The sequence below is a fragment of the Penicillium verhagenii genome (genome assembly GCF_028828195.1).
Source record: "Penicillium verhagenii strain IBT 33310 chromosome Unknown utg000005l_segment0_segment0, whole genome shotgun sequence".
NCBI classification, from domain to species: Eukaryota; Fungi; Ascomycota; class Eurotiomycetes; order Eurotiales; family Aspergillaceae; genus Penicillium; species Penicillium verhagenii.
This window is the reverse complement of record NW_026643169.1, coordinates 4,302,828-4,328,433: the sequence shown is the minus strand read 5'-3', so window position 1 is coordinate 4,328,433 and position 25,606 is coordinate 4,302,828. Positions and strand designations below refer to the sequence as shown.

At 49.3% G+C, this 25,606-nt stretch overlaps 9 protein-coding genes across 9 annotated transcripts; 5 read left to right on the top strand and 4 right to left on the bottom strand.

The window, feature by feature from the left end:
- Window positions 1-633: 633 nt before the first annotated feature.
- On the bottom strand, window positions 634-1,842 carry N7466_005112 (protein-degrading AAA family ATPase MSP1; the record flags this gene model as incomplete). The annotated part of the gene is made up of 1 exon (XM_057164509.1): window positions 634-1,842. One exon carries the CDS (start codon window positions 1,840-1,842, stop codon window positions 634-636), a length of 1,209 nt encoding a protein of 402 aa, XP_057023190.1.
- Window positions 1,843-2,163: 321 nt separating this feature from the next.
- On the top strand, window positions 2,164-3,979 carry N7466_005111 (putative chromosome segregation protein (Pcs1); the record flags this gene model as incomplete). The annotated part of the gene is made up of 3 exons (XM_057164508.1): window positions 2,164-3,202; window positions 3,258-3,692; window positions 3,750-3,979. 3 exons carry the CDS (start codon window positions 2,164-2,166, stop codon window positions 3,977-3,979), a joined length of 1,704 nt encoding a protein of 567 aa, XP_057023189.1.
- Window positions 3,980-4,240: 261 nt separating this feature from the next.
- On the bottom strand, window positions 4,241-6,659 carry N7466_005110 (uncharacterized protein; the record flags this gene model as incomplete). The annotated part of the gene is made up of 3 exons (XM_057164507.1): window positions 4,241-5,906; window positions 5,963-6,079; window positions 6,172-6,659. The coding sequence occupies 3 exons, from the start codon at window positions 6,657-6,659 to the stop codon at window positions 4,241-4,243; spliced, it is 2,271 nt and encodes a 756-aa protein (XP_057023188.1).
- Window positions 6,660-7,745: 1,086 nt separating this feature from the next.
- Window positions 7,746-10,960, top strand: N7466_005109 (mannose-ethanolamine phosphotransferase MCD4; the record flags this gene model as incomplete). Its single annotated transcript, XM_057164506.1, has 4 exons — window positions 7,746-9,491; window positions 9,548-9,735; window positions 9,800-10,050; window positions 10,104-10,960. The coding sequence occupies 4 exons, from the start codon at window positions 7,746-7,748 to the stop codon at window positions 10,958-10,960; spliced, it is 3,042 nt and encodes a 1,013-aa protein (XP_057023187.1).
- Window positions 10,961-13,641: 2,681 nt separating this feature from the next.
- On the top strand, window positions 13,642-17,097 carry farA (CeGAL family transcription factor; the record flags this gene model as incomplete). The annotated part of the gene is made up of 6 exons (XM_057164505.1): window positions 13,642-13,769; window positions 14,020-14,044; window positions 14,193-14,210; window positions 14,308-15,232; window positions 15,288-16,968; window positions 17,049-17,097. The coding sequence occupies 6 exons, from the start codon at window positions 13,642-13,644 to the stop codon at window positions 17,095-17,097; spliced, it is 2,826 nt and encodes a 941-aa protein (XP_057023186.1).
- A 613-nt stretch (window positions 17,098-17,710) lies between these two features.
- On the top strand, window positions 17,711-19,199 carry N7466_005107 (cystathionine beta-lyase STR3; the record flags this gene model as incomplete). The annotated part of the gene is made up of 3 exons (XM_057164504.1): window positions 17,711-17,926; window positions 18,019-19,062; window positions 19,131-19,199. 3 exons carry the CDS (start codon window positions 17,711-17,713, stop codon window positions 19,197-19,199), a joined length of 1,329 nt encoding a protein of 442 aa, XP_057023185.1.
- Window positions 19,200-19,630: 431 nt separating this feature from the next.
- On the top strand, window positions 19,631-20,698 carry N7466_005106 (uncharacterized protein; the record flags this gene model as incomplete). The annotated part of the gene is made up of 2 exons (XM_057164503.1): window positions 19,631-19,788; window positions 19,888-20,698. The coding sequence occupies 2 exons, from the start codon at window positions 19,631-19,633 to the stop codon at window positions 20,696-20,698; spliced, it is 969 nt and encodes a 322-aa protein (XP_057023184.1).
- An 829-nt stretch (window positions 20,699-21,527) lies between these two features.
- N7466_005105 (uncharacterized protein) lies at window positions 21,528-22,108 on the bottom strand (the record flags this gene model as incomplete). Its single annotated transcript, XM_057164502.1, has 3 exons — window positions 21,528-21,553; window positions 21,629-21,759; window positions 21,846-22,108. The coding sequence occupies 3 exons, from the start codon at window positions 22,106-22,108 to the stop codon at window positions 21,528-21,530; spliced, it is 420 nt and encodes a 139-aa protein (XP_057023183.1).
- Window positions 22,109-23,439: 1,331 nt separating this feature from the next.
- Window positions 23,440-25,601, bottom strand: N7466_005104 (ferric reductase family protein; the record flags this gene model as incomplete). The annotated part of the gene is made up of 6 exons (XM_057164501.1): window positions 23,440-24,448; window positions 24,500-24,598; window positions 24,650-24,901; window positions 24,959-25,073; window positions 25,137-25,387; window positions 25,462-25,601. The coding sequence occupies 6 exons, from the start codon at window positions 25,599-25,601 to the stop codon at window positions 23,440-23,442; spliced, it is 1,866 nt and encodes a 621-aa protein (XP_057023182.1).
- Between the last annotated feature and the right edge of the window lie 5 nt (window positions 25,602-25,606).

The window sequence follows — 25,606 nt, the reverse complement described above, 5'->3', positions numbered from 1 at the left end:
GGAGTGAGGAGTGGTGGCTCAATGATGCGATAGGAGACAGAGGGAGGCGTGGCCGTCGTGACGATAACGACCCACACCGGACAACCCCGACTTGAAAGCAGACAGGGCTCAAAAGTAACAAAACGACAATGGGGGAGATTTGAAAGGGCAATGAGAGTGTAGGAGAGATATATTGTAAATAAAAAACGACCGCAAGGGCAGGGGTGGGTTTCGGGAGACGCTGTTAAATGATCGGCAGGTGACTTCGCCGCTTTACACAGGTAGGGGTACATGACGTTGACGGTCCGTTCCAACCACACTACATGTACCCGGTACCCGCCGTGGCTTTTTATACATAGGTGCCTACCAAAGGCCGACGATTTACAGAGGTAGCAAAATCCCCCGTATGTAGCCAAGTATATACAATAATAATATACATGTTTCGTAACTTGGTAGATCTTTGATCAATTACTCTACGAGATAAATAGCACTAGTTCTATGCACCAACCGGCCCTGCCATAAAAAAAATTGCAATCCACCAGAGTGACCAGCAACATGAAGAAATTGTAAGAATAAATCCCATGAAAAAACACCCCTTCCATCGCACTGCGTTCCAAAGAGGTTGAAAAGAGAAAATTAAAGGCAAGTGGATCATCACTCAGGAGATTCAGGTCGCATGGAGTGTGTGTCAGTCGAGGCAGATTCAGATTCGGTGAGCCAATCCTCTCTCTCCTCGGTGAGAATCTTTACGGGTGCCGCCACTGGCTTCACCGGGATTGACTTGATTTCCACGTCTTTGAAAAAGTTGCTCAGGCGGACGGGATCCAGAACTTCCTCTGAGGCCACTTGGTTCAAGTCTTTGCCTGTTGACAACATTGCTTCAATAGCCTCGTAGGGTGTGGTGGTGTTGACTGCTCTGACACATGCATCCTTAATATCGCTGCCGGTCCAGCCTTCAGTTCGTCGGATCAACGGCTTCTGCAGTAATTCGCTGATGTCCATCTTCATCAAATCTTCCTTCTCCTCTTCAAGATCAAGGTCTTCCCAGTCCACGAAATCGTTCTTAAGAAGCTTCTTGAAAAGAATGGCACGGCCTCTTGCATCTGGGGGTCTCACTTCGATAGGCTTGCCGCCCAACCGTCTGATGAAGGCTTTGTCAATAGCGTCGCTACGGTTGGTAGCTCCAAAGACCACAATGCGCTGGCGCCCTTCCGTCGCACTCTCAGATTGAAGACCGTCCCAGTGTGTCATGAATTCTGCCTTGACCATTCCGCTTGCTTCGTGATCACGTTCCGATCGTTTCGCAAGAAGCGCATCGATTTCATCGATAAAGATGATGCAGGGCTGGACCTTGCGCGCGAGAGTGAAAACCGCCCGAACAAGCCTATTGGATTCACCATACCACTTATCCGTCAATGTAGAAATATTCAAGTTGATGAAAGATGCCCCGCTTTCAGCCGCCAGCGCCTTAGCAATCATAGTCTTTCCGCAGCCAGGTGGTCCCTCAAGGATGACACCAGAAGGGGCGCTTCGAAGAGTTGCCGGGTTCGCAGCGAAGAGTTTTGGGTACATCAATGGCCAAATAACAGATTGCTTGAGATCTTTGATAATGTCGTCGAGACCCGCTATGTCGTCCCATCGAACGGGGATATCCTTCGGGTCGACGAGTTCCGCCGCGATAGCTTGTTCATATTGGTTGAGAACGAGCTCGCTTTTTCGGACACCACCCTTTGAATCATCATCTCCGTATAATCTGCGTAAAATGGCCGCTGACTTCTGCCGTTGTTCCTCCTTCTTCTGGTTCTCTGGGTCCGGGGGAGTAAGGTGATTTAGCACTAGTTTAACACCACCGTATGCGACCATTCCCTTTGACTATTGTCAGATATTTGCGATCTTGAAGTTGGGTGGCATGTTGGACCCTTAAGGCTGGGAATCGGGGGTCAAGTACTCACCGTAACTAGCATCATCCCCAGTTCTTGGACAAACCGTACCCACGGGAGACCGCTTCGATCAGCTTGTGGGGCCATGGCGAAACAGCTCAAAATATGCAGATGTCAAGAATGCGACAATAATTAAGAAGGGTGTTTAAAAGCCCCGTCACCGAGTACGGGGGAACAGAACTTCCCCGGAATGACCGAGATGAATCGGGCTGTGGCGCGGCCGATCTGTGGCTCGGAATGTCACATGTCCAAGGCGGAGAAGTTGTTGATGTTCGCGCGGCGCGCGTATCGCACCGTCCCTACTAGCGATCTACACCACATAAATAAGCTCCAATTGCACACCATGCCTAAAAGGAAAGCGCCCACAAAACTTTCTGGGCTTACCGGCTCAGACGATGAAGATTTGATGCAGATGACGGCAAATGGGAGTGCATCTGTACAGGAATTACACGACGAACCTGCTGCCAAGAAACGACGAGGCCGACCGCGAACATCAGGCGACAACCCGATCGTATCCCAGTCGACAGCTCAGACCAAGAAAAGAGAATCAGTTGCAGCTACGCAAACCGAGTCTTCTCAAGCTAAGAAACCAGCTGGTCGACGAGGGCGACCACGCGGTAGCAGTCGCCTATCTGAAGCCCCGGAGACACAAATGGAAGCAGAGCCTCCGCATGAGGTAACCGAAGAACCAAATGACGAAGAAAACGAGGAACCCGTGGCTCCTAAGCAGACAAAGACAACCCGCGCAACGAGGGCTGCTAAGCCTGCACCGACTCGTCGGACAGCTCGCACAGTCAGCGCAGCAAAGCAAGTAACCGCAGATGGCGAATTCGAGTATACGCCCTCCGGTTCGAGGCAAGCTGCAGGTCAGGAGTCTAAGGAGGGACCGGAACCCAGCCCCCGTCCACGTGCCGTTCAACGACGACAGAAACAAGTTGAGGAGGTCAACACAGCACAGGAGGATGAACCTGCGGTAGATGTTGTAGATGAGTCTATCCTTCCCGAGGAAGCGCCTCCTGCTCGTCATTTGCCTTCTGCTGCTGTGAAAGATGCACGATCCCGGTTGTCTTCGATGCACAACGCACTAGAGCTTTCTCCTCGTAAACGCAAGTCAGGCGATGCTGAGCAAGGTGGAGATCCGGAGCTGAGGCGTAAAATTGGTGATCTCACCAAGAAGCATGATGCCCTGGAAACCAGGTATCGCAATCTTCGGGAGATTGGAGTCGTAGAGGCCAACACAAACATGGAAAAGTTACGCAAGCAGTGTGAGACTGTCACTACAGGTATGTTTTCTATTAGCGAATACTCGATCTCTAGTCTTGCGCTAATTGATCGTAGCTTCCAACGAGTTGGTAGCATCTCTCAAATCTGAACTGGAAGCACAGCGAGCTCTGGGGCAACGGAGCCGTGGACTCGAGAAGCAACTGAAAGAACGGGATGCTGAGATATCCCGTCTGCATGCTCAGGCAGATGAATCACGTTCTCAACTTTCAGCCTCTCAAACCGAGGTCAAGGCCTTGCAGACTAAGTTGGCTGCCGCGCGCAATACGGCCGCCAGCCTGGAGAAGACCGTCAAGGCTCCCGGCAGTGCAATCAAGGGCGGACTTGCAAACCGTGCAGTGGCAGCCGCCAATGCTGGGGCTGCGCAGGCAGCTCAAGTCGCTCAGCTCAAGGAAGATCTATATAGTGACTTGACTGGTTTGATCGTCCGTGGTGTAACGGACCGAGAATCCGATCACTTATATGATTGTATACAGACCGGAGTCAACGGAAGTAAGTCCCCACTATCATATTTACTCGGATTTTACAAGCGTGCTAATTATAATCCAGCCCTACACTTCAAGTTGGCAATTCCCAAGGTACCTAGCTCGGAGTATGAAAAGGCAGTGTTTGAATACCTGCCTCTGTTAGATGCCAGCCGTGATCGGGAGCTTGTTGATATTCTGCCCGACTTTTTGATCGACCATATTACTTTCGAGCGGGAACAGGCACCAAAGTTTTATACAAGGGTTATTGATGCTCTGACTAAGCGGCGGTCCAGCACGGCATCGCGTGCGTAACTTTGAAAAAGTCATATAGTAAGCGTCCAATTGGCTGAAAATCTGGAGTCAGTATCACTTATGGAGTTTGTGAGCGTTTCATCCAATCAATCTCAGAGCCATCCAATGCTCTAGTATCAATCTTCCACATAATTCTATAAATGACCGTCCTGTAGATACTTGTATATTGTCAGCTCTATGGTCCTGCCTCCTCGGGCTAAACATCTTTCGGGTGTACATATGGCAATTGCAAAACCGGGAGGCTGAAGCTGACCTTCAAAATTACAGATACACCTCTCCTGTCTGTGGCATCTTCACATTGCCACTAGTGAAGCTGCAATGGCCCACTGGACCATTAACGGGCACCGACCCCCACTGAACTGGTAAAAGCGACATATCCTCACCATTCATGCTTTCATCCCCCTTGCCAAGATTTGGATCAAACCTTGGATGACACGCCGCTGCAATCGCAAGACTGCAACTTCCAGCGACAGGCATGGCGGAATTGAATCGCTTGTAGCTCAGCCCCAAAAGGCTTAGAAACATGAAGCTTCCAACAGTGATAACACTGACAGTTCCAACGGGGGACCAGCCGCAACCAAAGAAGTCAGTCAAGGGGTCGCGCAGCATGTCAGAATTCCATGCCTCGACGCCAATCACAAAGAGGCTCTGTGATATAAGCCAGTGCAGCAATGCTGAAATTGCCATTAGCGGGGCTGCGTAGCGAAAAGGTATGGACAGGAAGTATTTGCTCCGTTGGGATTGCTTGGGGCTGTTCGAGACGCGTAGGCCCTTTCTTTCTTTGGCGAAGCTACTCCACTCGGCAGCGAGAGTCATTGCTGTTAGTTGGCCGTTGCAGATGAAGTAGAGGAGGGAAAAAATGACTTGGGGCGAGTTGGCGATCATTGCATTGAGGACTAAAGAAGATGGCCAGGTCGTATCATATATAAGGGTGTTTACGTCGGCCGTTCCTAGTGGCTGTGTCCACGAGTTTGCTTCGGAGTCATTTTTGGCTACCATTATGACACCGTAGGCCAGGAGTAAGATGCAGGTACATATTGCAATCACCCACAGTAGGCCTAGCAATACCCATTCGCTAGTGGAGACAGCTTTACTCCACCGCCACCTTGTGTTACCGAAGACCTTCGTTTGGTGTAGGAGCTTCCTTGTGGGGATCGATTTCATATATCGAGGTCTTGACTTCGCCTCACGGCTAGTGAGTAAACATAGATTTTGTGATTCGGGGTCAGGGTGACGCAAGAAGGAAGCAATCGCGTCTCCAATCGTCAGAATAGGAGCATCAGATATTCCGAGCCACATGTATAACAAGACCGCGGTTTTAACCAGATTGAATCCTATAACTACTATGACGAGTGGGAATGAGTACCGCAATTTGCAATACTGTCCCGCTTTCTCTGCCATGCAGGACTGGATGTGGTAGGATTCACTCGTGTTGCCATTGGAATTATCGATATTCCAATCGTTTGCATAAACCTGTGCCCGAAATTGGTCCAGTGTGCTGTCCGAACAAGCAGTATTGTTGGCGCTCATGGTCGCGCTGTCACACAGCCACTGATATGGGCTTCTTTGGCTTGGTGACAGATAGGCATATGTCGATAGCTCAAAAACTGGATTGGTGTCGACGTACATGTAGTAGACAATGGGGTCGGTGAGATTTTTCGTAAGCTGAGTATCGGTCACAAGCAACAACTTCTTATAGGCTGATTGAAAGGTAACGGCAAATGCATTGAAACACTCAGTATTGCTCAGAGGATATAGAGTTCCTTTTTCTGCTTCATCGTAGAGTTCCTGAAAGGACACTAACTTATCGTTCGGTTCCGTCGGCGTAAGTTTGAGAGAACTTTCTTGGAACATTCCAAGATCGGGGGGACCGGCGAAAATATCATAGGCAGCGACGGATGTCGTGGGGTAAATGGCCGAATTGTACCTGTGAATTATTTAGGGACAGCTTAAAAATGAGGTCCAGGTGGGGAAAAACTGTACAGTAAGTGGAATGGAAGTGATGAAATAGCCAGACAAAACCATAACAGGGATCGTTTGACAGACACACGGAATAGGTTGCGAGCACTAGGTACGCCAATATCGAGCCACTGACCCTTTCTGTGCGCTTCATCTATATTCTGGCGGGTTGGCGCAGCTAAGCATTGCTACAAGAACTCATTAGCTTCTTCTAAATCATTGAAAACTCTCACACGGAGGTTTTCTCTCTTCTTACCATTCCATAATTGCTAGCACCCAGCAAACCGGTACTTAAGATGTTGATGATTAAATGGAACCCGGTGCTGAGGCGGTGCACTTTTGTACAGTCCCCCTCGTAAATAGTTGTACTGAAGTAATTCTTCAGGTAGAAGGCTTGGTCTTCAACAGGATAGAGATTTATGGGATCATGCTTAGGGTTCGTTAGACAGTAAAGTAAAAATCCCATATTGAAAAACAAAATAACCAAACTTGTCGTGGAGGCCAAGAAAAGAGTGAATTTCCATCCTTCGAATCGGTGACTATCCAAAATTCGAAACATAAATCTGCTTGCTCTATTTCGTGGCTCTCTGTTCTCCAGTAATGTTTGTCCGGGTCCTCTTTCCATGTTCTCCGTGAGTTCGTGCTGGACCAAAGAGCTCGAAACTTTGAGATATTTGCGAATCGGCATCATTTCAGTGCCAGTGAGTTGAACATAATCCATTTGAGTCTATCTTGAAAATCCGAATGAGCCCCTCTGAGCTCAGGCCGAAACAGGACCTTCAAGGGACTATGTGCAGGTATTGTGAGTTCAAGTCAAAGTAATGCAGGTGGAGCATTGTGGATCAAGGTTGGAGACAATCCAAATATATGTATGGGATAGTACTGGAGAAGTTAGAGTTCATGAGGCTCAAGCCTTGAGAATGCTGTCATTGATCATCTGGAGGTCTGTACTTTGTATGTTTTGAATCTTACTCTTGAGCAGTGCGGCGATTATTAGCGAAAGGGTCAACACCTATGAATGGTCAACAATGGCAGGCTGATTCCAAGGTTGTTTCTGAGGGGCTGTATCCTCCAATCGCGGGATAGAAAGCTTTGTGCTGGCAAAAAGTCTCTTCGTATTTCTTTAGGGGGCTCATGTGGCTTCGAAAAAGCCCCGAATCTGCAGGGTTGCTAGGGCCGCAACTCTAGAGCCGGACCCAACTAAGCTTTCTTCTGCAATCTGTTAGTACACTCCTTCGTGTTAGAAAGTAAAACGATAAACAACACGAGAGGGAAAAAAGTCAGCATATTTGGAGTATTTTCGTCGCTTCTCTCGTTTAGCCCCCCGCAACACTCAAAGTTATAGGGAACTCAGCCGTGCAGCCTCCCATGCGATGAGGCTGAGATCTCAGGTGACCGACCAAAGTAACGAATGGCTATTTGAGCCTATTTCTGGCACGATGACTTTGGCGTTGATTCCCCTGTGCTTCCGAGGTTTTTGGCTCTGGTACTACATACCAGTAGTATACACTAGTAATTGCAGTAGAGTTGAGGTAAGGATATAGTCCAAGTACAAGTAAACATTGCCGTGCACAATTGGTGCGTCGTGATTGGTGCTTCACCGCCCGTCCCGCAAGTTACCCACCAATTCGATATGTGGTTCAATCACTCCATATCCGTGCCAGTAATGACCTCCTTTTTATAATTGTCCTCTTCTTTCTTTTCTTTCTTTTTCTTTTTCTTTTTCTTTTTCTTGCCAGGGGCCCTTATTCATTCTTTCATCTATCGAGTCAGGTTACCCCTCGTGAGAGGTGAAGATCGATAGATCATGGCGCGTCTAGGCCGCGTTGGGTTCCTCGCCCTAGCGGTGGTCTTCCACTTGATCTATACATACTCAATTTTCGATATTTACTTTGTTAGCCCCATTGTGAGTGGCATGCAATCATATGGCGTTGAACGACCCGCCGGTACCAGTGCTCCAGCTCAACGATTGGTCCTCTTCGTCGCCGATGGCCTGCGCGCCGACAAGGCCTTCCAGGCATTCCCCGACCCATCCCCCGAGAACGACGCCGAACCAAGCGACGAGTTGATCCGATTATCACCATTCATTCGCTCCAGGGTTCTTTCGCATGGAACCTTTGGCGTCTCCCATACCCGTGTCCCCACCGAATCACGACCAGGACATGTTGCGCTCATTGCGGGCCTGTACGAGGACGTCTCGGCAGTTACAACAGGGTGGAAGCTGAACCCGGTCAACTTCGATAGTGTGTTCAACCAGAGTCGCCACACATGGAGTTGGGGAAGCCCGGATATTTTGCCCATGTTCAAGGAGGGTGCTGAACCAGGTCGGGTCGATGCGGATACATACAGTGAGGAGGAAGAGGACTTTAGTGTGGATGCATCCCACTTGGATACCTGGGTATTTGACAAAGTACATGCGCTATTTGAGTCTGCTAAAAGCGACCCTGAATTGGATCAAAAGCTGCGTCAGGACAAGGTGGTCTTCTTCCTGCATTTGCTGGGCCTTGATACCACTGGTCACGCATTCCGACCATATTCCAAGGAATACCTCAGTAATATCAAGTTGGTGGATCGCGGTGTTCAGGCAGTGACACAGTTGGTGGAGGAGTTCTATGCGGACGACAAGACCGCATTCGTCTTCACTGCTGACCATGGCATGAGCGATTTGGGCAGTCACGGCGACGGTCATCCAGATAACACGCGGACTCCTCTTGTCGCGTGGGGCTCCGGAGTCGCCAAACCGCTAACCAATATCCCAGGGGCTATGACCGGACATGAAGATGGGTTCTCATCGGATTGGGGATTTGACAATGTCCGACGACACGATGTAGACCAGGCCGATGTTGCCGCTCTCATGGCCTACCTTGTGGGTGTTGACTATCCGGTCAACTCTGTCGGTCAGCTCCCATTGTCCTATCTCGATGGCAGCCCCGAAGAGAAGGCTTTAGCCGCACTTGCAAACACTCGAGGAGTGCTCGAGATGTATCAGGTCAAAGAAAAACAAAAGAGAGAGGCTCTGCTCCGCTATGTGCCTTTCCAGCCTCTTTCTGGAGATGGCGAGACTTCAATTGAAGGACGTTTCGCCAATATGGAGGTGCTTATATCTAAGGGTGATTATGAAGATTCAATTGCCCTATCTTCTGAGCTGCTAGTATCGGGACTTGAAGGTCTGCGCTATCTGCAGACTTACGACTGGCTGTTCCTGCGGAACATCGTGACTCTCGGGTATCTGGGCTGGATTGCCTATTCTCTGACCACCGTTATTGACTTGCATGTTCTCCATGGAACGTCCGACTCCCACCGGACTACGGCTAGCATTTCATTCTTTTCATCTATCTTGGTGGCTTTGTTCTCTGTGTTCTTGTACCAGGGTTCATCATGGCGTTACTATTTCTACGGATTTTTCCCAGTCTATTTCTGGGAAGAAGTCTTTGCCCGCAGAAAGGCTCTCATTGCCGGCCGCGAAATTGTTCTTGGTCACGTCCGCTCATTCGGCGGCTATGTGACCTTCGGAGTGCAGCTCTTGGCGTTCCTTGGTGTATTGGAGGCACTCGTAAGTCGATATATGAGTATTCCTTGTTAAAAGCGTACAAGCTAACACAGGCACAGGTCCAGGCTTATTTCTATCGGGAAATCCTAACCGTCTGCTTTGCCTTGGGTGCCCTCTGGCCTTTGGCGTACGGGTTTGGTTTTATCCGCAACCATGCCTTCCTGACTACGGCATGGGTTCTCGGATGTTCTCTCATGAGCATTTTCCCTATCTTGCCCGTCAGCAAAATGGAGGACATTGATACCATGTAAGCCTCTCTGCCGACAGAGTTACCTTCAAGTTCCTATCATTGCTGACTTCTTCTCTCCTAGTACCTATGGCGGTCTTCTGATGTTCTTTACTGGTGTTCTATACTTGATTTTTGAAGATTCTATCCTTGGAAAAAGCAGCGCTGCACCCAAAAGCCCCGCAGCAGTCAGTACCCACGGTTCACGAATCATCGTGGGCACTCAAGTTGGTTTGGTTCTTCTTGCCTTGCTTGTCACTCGATCAAGCGTGTCCTTCCTTCAGGCTCGCCAAGGCTTGCCCTTGGGTAACCAAGTTGTTGGCTGGGGAGTGTTAGGTAAGTCTTTTTCTCATTCAACGGTTACATGGACAGGGCTAATTATCATTTAGCTACCTCTGTTGCTCTGCCATTCTTGCATCGGCTGTATCCTAATAGTCACTACTTGCACCGCCTCCTGGTCATCTTCCTGACTTTCTCACCCGCCTTTATCATTTTGACCATTGCATGGGAGGGCTTATTCTACTTTGTATTCTGCATGACCCTGGTCACCTGGGTCCGCCTCGAACACGCTATCTACGTCCACACTGGATCCAAGGCGGCCAAGTCGTCGAAGTCTAATGAAACCGGCCCGATCGCCACCGCGACAGTTGATGGTCAAACATACCGCTACCGCGCCCTTACCATCTCCGATGCACGCGTGGCACTCTTCTTCTTTTTCCTGCTACAATCAGCGTTTTTCAGCACTGGAAATGTGGCATCTCTGTCCACTTTCACCCTAGAGAGTGTTCGCCGACTCATCCCTGTCTTTGCGCCCTTTAGCCAAGGAGCGCTTCTCCTCTTTCAAATCCTCATCCCCTTCGCCATTATCAGTGCTAACCTGGGCATTCTCAACCGCCGACTGGAAGTTGGGCCTAGTGCACTGTTCATGATTGTCATGTCCATCTCGGACGTTATGACACTGAACTTCTTCTATCTGGTGCGCGACGAGGGCTCCTGGCTGGATATCGGCATGACCATCAGCCATTACTGCATTGCCAGTGTCTTGTGCATCTTCGTTGCAGGACTTGAATTCCTGAGCGAGCAGTTTGTGAGTGGCGTGAAATTTGATTCTGCCGCCGCTGCTGTGGTGCAGGTTGTCAGCGAAACTGCTGAGTGTGGCCACGAGCCCGAACCTGAACCCAAGGTGCAACAGGTGCAGCAAGCGAAGCCCAAAGGCAAGGGAAAGAAGAACCGGAAGGCTCAGTAAAACATAAATGATGTTTATCTGGAACTCAATGTACTTTATCTCTCATCGTTTCATCGAGGCCACCTTGTTAATATAGATCATGTTTTTGAAGATCACCTCCGCCATTTCGTATCATTCCAATTAATTCTTGTCAAACGACGTACCTACCTAAGGTTTGTCATATGTCAGCGGAAACACAAAGACCGTTCCAATCATTATAGTTCAAGTTCAATCGGAGAACCCCGGAAACTTTTGCCCCCCATCGCGGATCTCATCTCATATTCTGCCCAAAACGGCTAAAGCCCACAAGCTAAGGGCACATCCCGCCAGGGCACGACAGCGGATGTTCGATCTGGCCCCAGCGAACGGACCATTACGGGACCAAGGAATTCAAAAATGGAGAGAGAGGGAAAAAGCGGTGCCTGACAGCGGTGACAGCCACGCTCCGCATGTCATTTGGGTCCTTCACGAAGCCTCAATCTGACCAATGTGGAGCTGTACGCACTGTGATTGGCCAAAGCTGCCCCGTTAATTAAAAAAAAAGTTGCCGAGGCATCACAAGATAGTAGAGGTGAAGGCAAGGCAAGACAGATGCGGTAGTAACACACCGTTGGGTCTGCAAGGGGAAGCGGTTTGTTCCTTATCGTTTACCTTTCAAAGTCTGTTGCTCATTTTGCGCCCAGGTAAAGAAGTGTGGCTTTTGTTCCCCCCGCAGTCTCATACCGATCCCCGGGTTTAGGGATTTGTCCCCGCAATGGAGGAGGGTGGGCTGTAGCGCCACGGAGCTGGGGAGTGTATAAGCTCCCAATGTTGGAGTATTGTGGCGAGGGTATACTCCGTACCTGGAAATATTCACATGCTTATGCGCATGCATAACGGTCAGCGGTCGTGGTGGAAATTTTCCGGGCTTGGAACCTTGGAATGATCTACGCCCGGGCGTTGCAGTAAGCACTTGAGTGCTTTGTAGTTCCAAGGCTAGCTCCTAGTGGCTTGGGGCGCAAATATTGTAAACAACTTGAATTTCCAGGGTTGATATCCACGTTGCCCCCCGACACGAGGCCAAGTTGCTTACTGCAGGCACAGATCGAAGCCGCTGACCTTATGCAGGACACATAGACTTGCATTAAACAGTATGAAGATGGCTGGGTTGTTATGTATATCCGTTACCTACTATCAATGCATGTGTACTACACAAGTACATATGTGACACAGCATATCCATGGATGTCTGTCATGCAGGACGAACAGAAATTGAGTATAGTTGCCGAAGCCCCGAAGTCACTCCATTCAATGGGTCTTCTCCTTCAAATGTTTAATGTAGGATTACGGAGTTCAATGTTCAAGCTGAGTCCATGGATTTTGGTATTATGAAGTATTAAATACTAGTAGAATTGTGACTCTTCTCTTTATACCCCGTCTTCAATGTTTCTGCGTTGCGGTTAGGATCAATTGATTGCCCTAAACTTCGATGAACCGGGAGGATCGGGGGCTCGGATCACACTATTACACACATCCGGGGATGTTTTTTGATCATGCCACACAGAAAGGCTACTGTAACTTTACTTAGAAATTGGATTCTTCTATGCCCGCAAGGACATCTGGAAGCTCCACGGTAATTCCAAGAAGGATTTCAGGATTATTTCCACGGGAGTATCGGGTGGATCTCCAAAGAGGGTAGCGTACCTGGTCTCATCCATGGGTTTTCCTGTACTTTTGCCTTCAAATGTTAAGAAATTCTGCTTTTCCTCCAAGGTTGTGGCTTTTTCCCTTCCTTTTCTTGTTTTCTCTTCAGAGGATCCAATATTTCTGAGCTTGGAATCCTGAGGTCTCGATTTTGAGATACCCCTCCACATTCTAAGCCCCTCCCCCTTCCTGATTTCCTATGTTTCCCCTCCGTCGATCCTTCCGCCGAGCGGGTAATGTAGTAAGTACGGGAATTCGGTGTGTTCCATCGCTTCCGGGATGTACTCTTTATAAAGATGTGTGGATTTAAGGTGACCGTTTGCTTTTAAAATAATTGTATATAAACACTTTCAGAAAGAAGTTCAATGTTGGTCTGTTTGGCTTTGAGACATGATCTGGGATTTAGTCCGTGGCTAGTGGTGTAAGTGGGTTTTAATGGAGACTAGGGGTTAAAGGTCACATTTGGAAAGTGTTTGACCAGGGAATTTCCCCCCCGGTACAATAAGTATTGTTGAGGTTATGTTCGAGTTCAAGTCTATAGAGATGCATAGATCTATGGAAGAATTTACCGAGATTTAATATAATCCAAGAGCCGATAAATTAAAAGTAAGCAAAAAAAAAAAAAAGATCCCAAGAGTGCAAGAGCGCAAGAGCGCAAGAGTAGCGGAAATGAACCAGTCAGAGTCGTGGTGATTCTGCTCTTTTAGTTATGGGGAAAGATCTCCACAAGTGACCTCAGTGCTTCCTATTGCCACTACCCATTTTCACTTTCTCTACTCCGTAACGGCTTCTTCTTCTTCTCCGGTCCTTTTTCTTCACTTGATTTTGAATCTGATCGCGTGGCGCTGGTTTATGCGTGAGACCAGACCTCTTCCCCCCTTTCTATATTCCATAATTACTCGTCTGGTGGGAGCCTTTTGACTCTGCCTATATATCGGTTACCGACCCCTTCCACCTGCCTCCCTCTACCGTCCCATATCTCGTGCACCCGACAGCTCACTGCATGGTGACTGCGCGGCCATGAGCGCTACCCTCGAATCTCAGACCGATCCTGCGGGCAGTCCGGCCCCTAGTGCCACCGGCTCAACAGGAACCTCTGGCATCACCGTGCGCAATGGTGCTGCAGGCCAAGCGCTCAGCTTTAGAAGGTGAGCACCCGGTTCTCATCAAATCACCACAATATCAACCTCCGCTTGAATGTCCGGATGCGAAATAAATGGAGGAAGGTGCTGTGAATCTGTGATGTCGCGGGGGCCTAAGTGGTGGGCGCGACGGGGGATGCAGTTTCGCACAGGGTTTTCACTCTTTCCAACGACTTTCTGGCTGAGAGGGGGGATATAAGACCGATGTAAAGAGGTCAGGGATTATAGATGCTAATTCGTTTTATCTAATCTCCAGACAACGTGCATCACGCGCGTGCGAGGTACGTTTTTTATTCCTTTTTTTCCCCTTTGCGACGCGATCTGGCGAGGAGAGCCGAGGTTGTTGTGTGCCTCGGTCCCTCTCTTATCTACATCGAATGAGTCTATCTCCAAACAACAACAATCACTAACATTCGACTTCTTTTCCAGACATGCCATGCTCGAAAAGTGAGTTTGATAAGAAATGTCCCTTTGGATATTTTAATAAATTTCGAAATGATCCTCCCGGTCGGCTTCAGCTAACCACTTCTTCCCTCGATTCCAGGTTCGCTGCGACGCCGCCAGCCTAGGCGTGCCCTGTACCAACTGCGTTGCCTTTTCCATCGAATGCAAAATCCCCTCCCCTAAAAGAAAGAAGAACTCTTCCTCCAAATCAAAAGACGACGTTCGATATGACAGCCCACCCCACACAGCCTCCTCGCTAGTCGACGCGGCGGTCGCTCACTTCCGGCCCTCCAGCACCGAGGACTCCGCCGACAACGCACAAAATGACCAACGAGGACCATCTCCAGAATCGGATCAAAAGGATGACACATTTGGATACCGCAAGAATCGCATGGCCGTCGATGGCATGCCTGTCACGGACTTGTCTGAAGCGGAGGCCGCTCAGGAGGCTTCGGCCAATAACGCCTATGCCCAATTCATGAAGCCCAAGTTTGCACGGGCGCCCATCAAAGAAGCTGGTCGGGTCGCATATCTTGGCGAATCATCCAATTTATCACTACTGGTTCAAGACCGCCACGGCACCACAGATGTCGTGCACTACCCGCTCCCACCGAATATCAGAGGGTCGCGCGCTCGCTTGACAGACTTGGATAATTTGGAAATCGAAATTCTACACCAGCGAGGAGCATTCTTGCTACCGCCGAAGCCACTTTGTGATGAGTTGGTTGATGCGTACTTCAAATGGGTGGCGCCGGTCGTCCCGATCATTAACAAAAGTCGTTTTATGCGTCACTACCGCGATCCGAAGAACCCGCCGTCACTTCTATTGCTGCAAGCCATACTGCTGGCAGGTTCGAGGGTTTGCACGAATCCTCAACTTATGGATGCAAATGGCTCAACCACTCCGGCTGCGATGACCTTCTATAAGCGGGCCAAAGCGCTGTATGATGCTAATTATGAGGATGACCGAGTTACTATCGTTCAAGCATTGGTGCTTCTAGGCTGGTACTGGGAAGGACCGGAAGGTAAGCCTTGAATCCAAGGTTCTTCTATATTGTTTCTTGTTCTGACGATTTTTAGATGTAACCAAGAACGTGTTCTACTGGACTCGTGTCGCAATGGTGGTCGCTCAAGGATCAGGAATGCACCGCAGTGTGGAAACATCACAGCTCAGTAAACCTGACAAGAGACTCTGGAAGAGGATTTGGTGGACACTCTTCACTCGTGATCGCTCGGTAGCCGTGGCTTTGGGTCGACCCATTGGGATCAACACAGACGATTCGGACGTTGGCATGGTGACCGAGGACGACTTTATCGAAGACGAACTCGATGTTGCAGCCGAGTACCCGCCAGATCCGGTGCATGTCCAGTTCTTCCTGCAATATGTCAAGCTCTGCGAGATCATGGGGTTGGTGCTGTCTCAACAATACTCCGTGGCGTCCAAGTCACGGCGCATGAATGCCATGGACCTCACACACTCCGATATGGCCTTAGCCGATTGGCTACAGAACTGCCCCAAGGAGGTCTGTTGGCAACGTTCTAGGCACCATTTCTGGGCCGCTCTCCTTCATTCAAATTACTACACCACGCTTTGTCTTTTGCATAGAGCCCATATGCCACCGGCGTCCTCTGCCTCTAACAGCTACAGAGTCGAAGAAATGGCGTATCCTTCACGTACAATTGCATTCCAGGCTGCTGGAATGATGACCTCGATCATCGAAAATCTACACAACCACGGAGAGCTTCGCTACGCCCCAGCATTCATTGTTTACAGTCTGTTCTCCGCTCTGATCATGCACGTGTACCAAATGCGCTCTTCTGTTCCATCGATTGTGGCAACTTGCCAGGAGCGTATCAATGTGTGCATGGGAGCGCTGAAGGATGTTTCCAAGGTGTGGTTGGTAGCGAAGATGGTCAATACCCTGTTCGAGTCTATCCTGGGCAACAAGATTTTAGAAGAGCGACTCCAAAAGGCAGCAGGCAGACGGCACCAGCGTCGGCCGCATGACCACTCAAACACAGCTGCTGCTGCTAAGAAACCGGATCCACCGAAGCGAAAGTTTGATGATATGGACCTGGGATTGCCAAATGGTGGACCCACGCCTCCCGTGTCGTATGAACGATCTCGCCCACAAACCCCAGCTGTTACGCCCTCTCATGAATTGAACCAACCTCCGCTAGCCCAGGTCTCACCCAACCTGCAGCGCGGTCCTGTGGATCCCATTGTGGGAACCGCTAATTCACGAAGCAATACTCGACCTACGACCCCTTTCAACGCTCAATTTTCTCTTCCCGCTACACCACCCGACTTTTTCCTTGTGACCCGTGCCTCGCCCAATCTGTCTCCATCGTTATGGGAGAACTTCCAGCCTGATCAACTTTTCCCTGACGGCACGGCGATCTTCCCAGAGCTGACTTCCCCGCCTCCGCCCATGGATCCACAACTGCCTATGCCCTCAATGGCGCCCCAGAATATGGGCCAGCGGCCTATGGGCAATCCACAACAGCAGCCCGTTCCCGGACGCAACATGTCGGGCTCTCAAGGAAGCCCTCAGATGATGCCGGGTGTTCCTGGAGGAATGGGAATGCCACCGGGTCAACAACAGATGTTCGGAATGGAAGGACAACCATGGCCGATGCAGGGCATGGATGGAACGATGAATGGTGCAGCGCTGGACGCCGGCAGCCAAGATAATGACAATTGGAGCAACAGTTCACGCAGTGGACCGACTGCGCCTACGACATTGAATGTGGAAGACTGGTATGTTACCCCCTTCAATGCTAAACTTTGTTTTTTTTTCTCTTCTTCTTTTTGATTTTCAATAACTAATTGTTTTGCAGGTTTCAATTCTTTGGTATCAATGGTGGCTTCGGTGATCTGGCTGCATAGGCCATTTCCTGATCTTGCCAGCTGCTTGCGCGAAACTTTTATCACAATGTACATTTGAATTGCTTTTTCCGTCTCATCCTGCTGGCTACTCAAAATGGAATGTTGGGATGGTGGTAATGCCTGGCGTTTTGCTGGTGTGGGCTGTTTGGATTGATTCAGGATGATTAGGTTGGGATTTATATGACGTGGCCCATTATTTTTTATTATCAAATATGATGTTCACTGTTACAACAAATGGATGCTGTACTACGTGAGTCAGTATAAAAATCCCACTAAGCTCTAAAAGACTTTGTTATGATGATTATAAAAGTAAAACCTGGATGGCTTAGCCTAATCGGGACTAGTAAATGACGAAATCGCAGTGCTCACCAGCCGACCAATCAGAAGCCTCCGAGAGCGGAGTCATAGCAGCGAGTTATCCGGGGGAAAGAGAAAGTGGGAGAAGTCATCGACATTTTTGATCCCAATTCTCCAATTCTCCTTCTCAACATACCCTCTCACTCTGTGCCATTCATCTTTTTCCATTACCTGGAATCACGCCCTATCCCGTATCTTCCTATTCCGCCCTATCTCACCCACCCTCTCTATATCTGCCCCGCCCTGCAGCGAAGCGATGTCGGCATCAGGATCCGGAGCCCCCAACAATGAATCGGGGGCGTCAAGCTCTGTGAAGAAGCAATTCCCCCAGGTCGACCTCCAGGGCAATGACCTTCCCCCTTCCCCAGCTCCTTCCAGCCCCCACGGCAGTCGCCGATACAACATTGCCACCGAGTTGGTCTACACTGAGGGCAGTGACCAGTACAACGCGAGCAGCGTGCCAATTTATCAGGTATGGATTCCACAAGAAGGGATAAGGACAATTAAGATTGAAATGTAACCGAAATCGCTGACATCGGGTGTGTGTTCTTTGTTTTTTTCTAGAGTGCTACCTTCAAGCAAACATCCGGAGGTGGGGGTGGTGAGTATGACTACACTCGGTCCGGTAACCCTACTCGCACCCACCTCGAGCGACACCTAGCCAAGATCATGTCTGCCCAGCGGGCTCTCGTCGTGTCCTCTGGCATGGCCGCCCTTGACGTTATTACCCGACTTCTGCGTCCTGGCGATGTGGTCGTCACTGGTGACGATTTGTATGGTGGGTCACACCGCCTGTTGAAGTACCTCTCGACCAACGGTGGAATCACTGTGCACCACGTCGACACCACCAACTTGGACAAGGTGCAGGAGGTTTTGACTGAGAAGACTACTATGGTACTCCTGGAGACCCCCACCAACCCATTGATCAAGATTGTCGATATCGCCAAGATTGCCACAGCCGCCCACGCGGCCAACCCTAACTGTCTGGTCTCTGTTGACAACACTATGATGTCTCCCTTGCTGCTCAACCCACTGGATCTGGGTGCTGATATTGTCTACGAGAGTGGTACCAAGTACCTGTCCGGTCACCACGACCTGATGGCCGGTGTGATCGCCGTGAACGATCTTACCCTGGGCGAGCGTCTGTACTTCCCTATCAATGCCTCAGGCTGTGGACTGTCACCCTTTGACTCATGGCTGCTGATGCGCGGTATTAAGACGCTCAAGGTCCGCATGGATCAGCAGCAGAGCAACACACAGCGCATTGCCGAATTCCTAGAAAACCACGGCTTCAAGGTGCGATACCCCGGTCTGCGGTCTCACCCGCAATACGAGTTGCACAACTCCATGGCGCGTGGTGCCGGTGCTGTTCTCTCGTTTGAGACTGGTAACGTGGATGTTAGCGAGCGTATTGTGGAGAGCGCAAAGATCTGGGCTATCAGTGTCAGCTTTGGCTGTGTCAACTCTCTTATCAGTATGCCTTGCCGGATGAGCCATGCTAGTATTGACGCGAAGACGCGGGCGGAACGCGCCATGCCTGAGGATCTGATTCGGTTGTGTGTGGGTATTGAAGATGTAGATGATCTCATTGACGATCTTCAACGAGCGGTATGTGAATGTCCTGCCAGTGAATGGCTAAAGACAGAACCCTTGAACTAACTTTTTTTTTGCCACAGCTCGTGCAAGCCGGTGCAGTAAATGTGACATTGGATGGAATCTCGGCGGCAATCCAAAACAGTGCCTAGGTTATTTAGTATTTCTCTTACTTTTGTTTTTTAAACGGATGTACATGGCGTTTTTCTTGGGGATTAAAACATATCACGGTCATGAAATAAAACTACAAACTCAAGTTCCAATACGAAAAGTACGATAAGCAGTACCATAGTTCATATACTGATACGTTAACGTTTATCCGGCAAATAATCCGGCATCGGAGACTCGGCACCGGATCGCGCCCGGTCCTTTCTCGTCCGAGTTGTATTGTTCTCCGGTTTTAAAAAGAATAGCGTTGGTAATTGCTCCTCCTTCATTCGGTTTGGCTTCTTTTGCTTTTATCCTTCTCCTTCATGCACCGGTGATCTGTACCCCGGACTTTTTCGCATTTCTGCATTTCTTGCCTGTTTCTTTCCCTTTCCCGAGTATGACTCGCGATGCCATCGCGCAAAACACTCTCAACATGACCACGGTCTCAGAACATGTCGCCATGTCGACTTCGCAACACAAGCCCACCCAAGCATGGAATACAAGGAATCTCGGCCTCCGACTAGGTGTCGACCTCGCCAGTGCAGCATCTGCCGGCGCGTTAACATGTCCGTTGATCACCATCATTGATCGGTGAGTACAGTCAGATCTTGATTTTTTTTCCGCTCTCCAGCTCCTCTTCGGCTTTTCTCGATATTATTCGAAGCAATAGCTAACAGTCATCCTGCCTAGCGCGATCATCGAGAAAGCCTCCAAGGGATTCCCCATCCGAGAAACAATCACATCCTGCCTGCGGTCCATGGTCTCAAAACCCAGCGGCTTCTTCTTCAGCACCCCATTCATCCTCATCTATACCCTCTACACTTCAACATATCTCACAGCAAACTTCATGGACACCATCTCCTCCACCCTCCGCGACCAATCCTTCTCCACCGTAACGGCCGGTCCCGCAAAATTCATCTCTACAACCGTCGTAAACATGGCAATCTGCGTATACAAAGACGCGCGCTTTGCCAAACTCTTCGGCGCCAACCCTCCCCCAACAAACACCCCAGGCCAACCCAGCACAACCCCTAGCTCCAGTCCATCCGCAGGCGCAGGCGCATCAACAGAAGCATCAAAATACAGCTGCCACCCCCACCCGACAGCCAGCGCTCCGAAAATTCCCAAAATCTCCTACGGCCTCTTCTGTCTGCGCGACAGCATCACAATCTTCGCCTCCTTCAACGTCCCCTCCCTAATCGCACCCTCAATACCGGACTGGATGGCCGAAACCGCCCGCATGAAATCTACCATTGCCCAATTCTCTTGTCCTGCGCTTATGCAGTTCGCCAGTACACCCATGCACCTTCTCGGTCTGGATCTGTATAACCGTCAACCACCGGGCGGTATGCCGTGGACAGAGCGCGCGGCCCGGATCCGCAGGGATTATATTTCTAGCTCGTTTGCGCGAATGGGCAAGATCGTGCCGGCTTATGGTGTTGGTGGTGTGGTGAATGTGCGGATGCGGGCTGCACTGATGTCGAAGCTGGAAGGAAATTAAGGTGGAATTTTTATGAACCTCTCACGACTTTCTTGGTTTCTCGTTTCGTTTTGATTCGATGGAGCGTTGTCTATGCGTCTGATCTCCCCTCCTCTCCTCTCTCGAAATATCCGGTTTTTTTCTCTTCATCTTCATCTTCTTCATCATCGTCATCACTTCTTCATCTTCTTTTTCATGCCTTGCAAGCCAGGACAGTGACTTTTCAGCTCCTGTGGTTGATTGGAGTCTGATCTGTGTTCTCATGTACCATTTCATTTTCTTTCAGTCAGTCTGTGCTTGGGACCGACTTCATCTTTGCATACATTTATCTGCAACCATTTCCCTGCAGCCATTTATCTATTCTACATCATCTGCTATGGCGTTGAACAGAATATACTAACTAGACCTCTTCTGATTCGACTGTAATTTTATGTTACGCTTTCGGGTTCAGCTTATATAGGCTGTTTCAAATGTTCCATTAGACTGTGCATTATCATGATACTTCTTGGCATATTGACTGCGCTTAGATGGGTGCATCTGGCTTTTAATTCGATTCAGTGTTTCATCGATCTTGTTGTTACTCTACAAACATCTTCTTTTCCTCCCATCATCATTTCATACATACACATTCCCTCATTCTTGGAAAATATTTAGTATACGATATGACGCAGGGATTGTAATCATTGTGTATTTCGTTCATTTAAACTAACAATATGTCTACGGCTAGGTTCTCCCTACCTAGTAGATGCCTCTGTATCGATGCTAGCGTTTCAAGTATGCAAGTGTATCCATCTAGGACCTTGCTTCCAGCCCCACAGCCACCACCAACCTTGAAGCAAATCCGAGGCTCTTAAAGTGCCTTGAACTGGCCCAGAACTAGAACAAAACAACAATTAGCTTCACCTTCAAGTAGTATAACCCCAATCAAGCCAAGTCATATAGCACACATACTCTTAGCATGAGCCAAGTCCGCCTGTGTGGCAGCCTGGACATGGAGACTAATATCCGAAAGAGCCCTGTAAAGGTGATCCTTATTGGTAGTATAGTAAGCGCGATCATGAATGGTCGTTCCCTCAGGAACCCTAAAGCCAAAAACCACATTGAATCATCAGCCACTGATCCTCTCTCTCGCTTGAACAATAAACAACACGACCACGTGCTCACATACCATGTGACAAAAGCTAATTTGTGTCTGGGTTTGTCATCACCCGGGAAGTCATACTGGAGCTTCACAACAGCGTAGCGGGGGGTGTCAATCTTGAAGTGAGCGACGAATTCATCGTAGTCTGTGTATTTGCCAGACTCGGCGACGGTGATCTGCTTGTCGCGTGCGGAGGCTTCGTAGATGACGTAATTGAGGGTGTCTGTCTCGGCGACAGAGGCGAAGGTGGCCTCGCACTCGGGCACGATGGTTGCGAATCCTCTGGTCATGGTTGTGAGGTTTGATGGGATTGGGAATATGGTAGGTTGTAGGTTTGAAAAGGAGAAAAGAAGAAGTTGGAGTGAACTTTAAAGGTCAAAGGATTCAGGTTCAGGTTCAGGTCCAGGATCAGGTTGAGGTCATGGAGTGGATCTTACCCCGACTTTGCGGGGAAGTTGATCTGCGTGGTAACATGGTTTGATTGGCTTTTGTTACATCTTTTTGTTATGGGCTTTGCCCCTCTTTGTCACACCTGCAGAGGGTCACGAGGTACACAGGGGCATAATTCTTTTAATTATATACTAGTAACCACCAAGGGCAAGGATTGAAGGGGAAAGAATAATAAGATAGGCACTTATGTAGCACAGAATGGGGAAGGAAATCAAAAGGGGGAAGTAACTTCTCCCGAGGATGGATATGAAGAGTAAAGATGGATAAGGATAGCAACTGGGAAACACTGGCTGTAGTAGCAATGGGCAAGGGGAAAGGGAAAGGGGAAAGGGAAACCCAGAACCCAAGTAGCTAAGGGCTCCCTTATATTTAATAATTTGAGGAAGAATTCCATCCTGGCACCCACGTAGTCCAACTGGTTCCACCCTTCGGGACCTCAGCCAGCTCTGGATTTGCGGCCCCCACTTCAGGTACACTGGGCCCATCCACGATGGGGATACTGAGTAGTACGGCGAGCCTAAGAGTCGAAGCCTAAGTTGATCCTGGCCTGAGCGGGACAGCGAGAAAGTGCGCCGCGGACCTACTACGAAGTATCTGCCCCTCTTTTTTTTTCTTTTTTTATATTATAAGTTTGTTTTATTTAAATCTTTTTTATTTGATTTGATTTTGATTTTTGAAGTTGGGAGGGGAGTTCTTAGTATGAAGCCGTGATGCCATCATGCATCGATGGCGGGAGCGAGTGACTTGTTTCTTGGGAAATCTTTACGTATTTGTGGTTTTTACCTCCCTGGAAGTCCCTGGTTCGATTCCCAGGCGGATCTTTCTTTTTTAAAGATTCCCTGCCACTAGGGCACTCACTGCTTGCTCTTCTATGTAGACTGGTAGACTGGTATTAAAGACAAGTGTATGAAAAGGAAGGAGTCCCGTAAACCATTAAATAATTGAATTCGAGATAGAAGCCCCACGGCTTGATTACTAAAATATTAGCATCTTGATGAAGACACCATCGGATAATCATATACATAAGCAATACAAATAAGCTACAATAGAAAGGAAAGAGTGGGAGGTGTAGACCAGCAGATAGCCCCTACTCAAAGAGAACACAAGTTACCACCTTAAATATTGTTAGTATATCGAAGCTTCAGAATTCGAGTCTGGAGATAGAGGAAACTTACGCAAAAGGCTCAGAGTGCAGATACAGCTCCTCAACCTCTCCGCCTAGGGCGCGGGTCTGAGCGAGAGCTGCCGCGTTGCGAGTATCATGAAGCATAGAAGCAGGACCACAAGCAAGCACGCCGATCCGCTGCTTCTTCCCCACCCGTCGTCCCTGCGCATCTCCCACCGCCACAGTACGTGCAACGAGACCAGGAATATCAGGACGGGCATTGCGGTGGACGTTCAAGCTAAAAGTTCCCGTTGTCGTGATCTCCGTAGGAGGCAGTTTGCTCGGGTCCTTCTCATAGCCAATTGAAGGCGAAGATGAGGCCGTGTTGACCCGGCACGTAGTATGTACGGAAACTGCAGTCTCGTACCCATTGTCGGGGTCCGAAGACAGAGTCGTGGAATGGGAAAGGCGTGATTCGATCTCTGCAGCATACCAGTCTGCTATGGCGGTGTCTCTGGTTGAAAACACGACCTGCAGATTACGGCGACCTCCGTGCTCGGAGTTCTTGCTTTCTTTTGCCTCCATTTCGGAGAGGCGTAGGGCTTCGTCAACCATTGCGAGAGAAAATCCACCTCCCGAACCGCCGGCGATTACTAGAAGGGTATCGAAACGGGCCATGTGGTGTGCGCTGACGCCTCCGTAGGGTCCTTCAATCAGAATCTTTTTCGAGCAACCTGGGTTCTTGGTGGCAATTGCTGCTAATCGGCCAGTCACGCCTCCACGCGCCTTGATATAGAATATTATCTCGGATGCTTTTCCGGTTTCGTCGGGGTCTCGACAGACGGAAGAGATGGTAAAGGGGTGTGCGGTGAGTAGATGTAAGTCAGATGTCAAGAATCGTACGAAAACGTGTTGGCCTGGTGTCCAGTTCATGACGGTTGGGACCGCAACGCGGAGAAGACCACTGGGGAGGACCTCGAGGGTTGCTGTGTGCAGACCGTTGATCAGGTAAGTACGGGCCTGAGAAGCGAATATGCACAGTAAATAGATGACACCCGTGGCGATGAAGTAGTCCCTGATATTTGTAAGTAAAGGCCATCGACAGGATCAGATACTTTATACATACCATGAGGAAAGAGTAGAATTGCAATGGAGGAAAAAGAAAACGATAAAAACGACAGCCGCAATCATGTGTGTAGCTTTGAAGAACTCATAGAATCGATTTCTGCCGGCAGTCAGTACATCTCCTTCAAAGAAAACTTCAAAAAATGTTTACCGAATAGCTGGCAAGGACATTATGGTTAGATAAGTCTGTGCAATGAGTGCAACGACTCCCGTCCAGTACTCAACGCCGGTCTTCCATGCCTTCATCATATCCCCCTTCCACACATGAAAAACGATGAATGGGAAAGTGTGAACCAGAGCTAAAGCAAACATGGCGTAGCTGGTCCAGTGGTGAAAGACTTGCAACTTTTCATGGGAAATACCAGTCAGTGCAGATATCATGTTAGACTTGACGCTCAGAGCACTGTTTGAAGTATTAGCCCGGTACATGGATTGTTTATATCACGTTCAGAGCACTCACAGGACAAACGGCATCAATGCGAGAGCCATCCACCCCGCTCGAGTAGCAATCGGGGGACTACTTCCAAAGTTCGCAGTCGTCGGCCAGTAATAAGGTTGCGGGCCGAGTGTCATTCCTGCCGAGCCTAAGTCAGTCTTCTTTTTTCAGTCTTCTGTTTATTGAGCCAAGGAATACTTACCGAGGAAGAAGCCCATTCCCACGAGGCCTAGCAACAAAACTCCCAAGGAGGGGGTCCAGTATCGCATCTTTGGGAGTCCGTATCCACGATAAGACAGGTACCGGGACACAGAAGTAGTCGCACGCCATACTCGAGTCCGCTTAACCCAGTCTGGAGAGTATCGAACAAGGAAGTTGGAGAGGGTGAATAATCCGATCACGGCACAACAGAAGTAGACAGTAGCCAACGCGTACACATGGTCAGCTTGATACCTGTAGTCGATCTCTGATTAGCATGTATAAGCAGTAGAGGAGGGGTAGTTTCGGAATGTAGACCCAAAACATACCAATACCGCCAATGACCGCTGCGATAAGCACACTGCTCGGCGGACAGCTTGCAGGTATCTGCACGGGAGGAGTGAAGCGACAACGGGTTTCTCAGCCAGGGAATCCCTCCTCCCTTCATGGCCATACTCATGTCCATCATTTTGC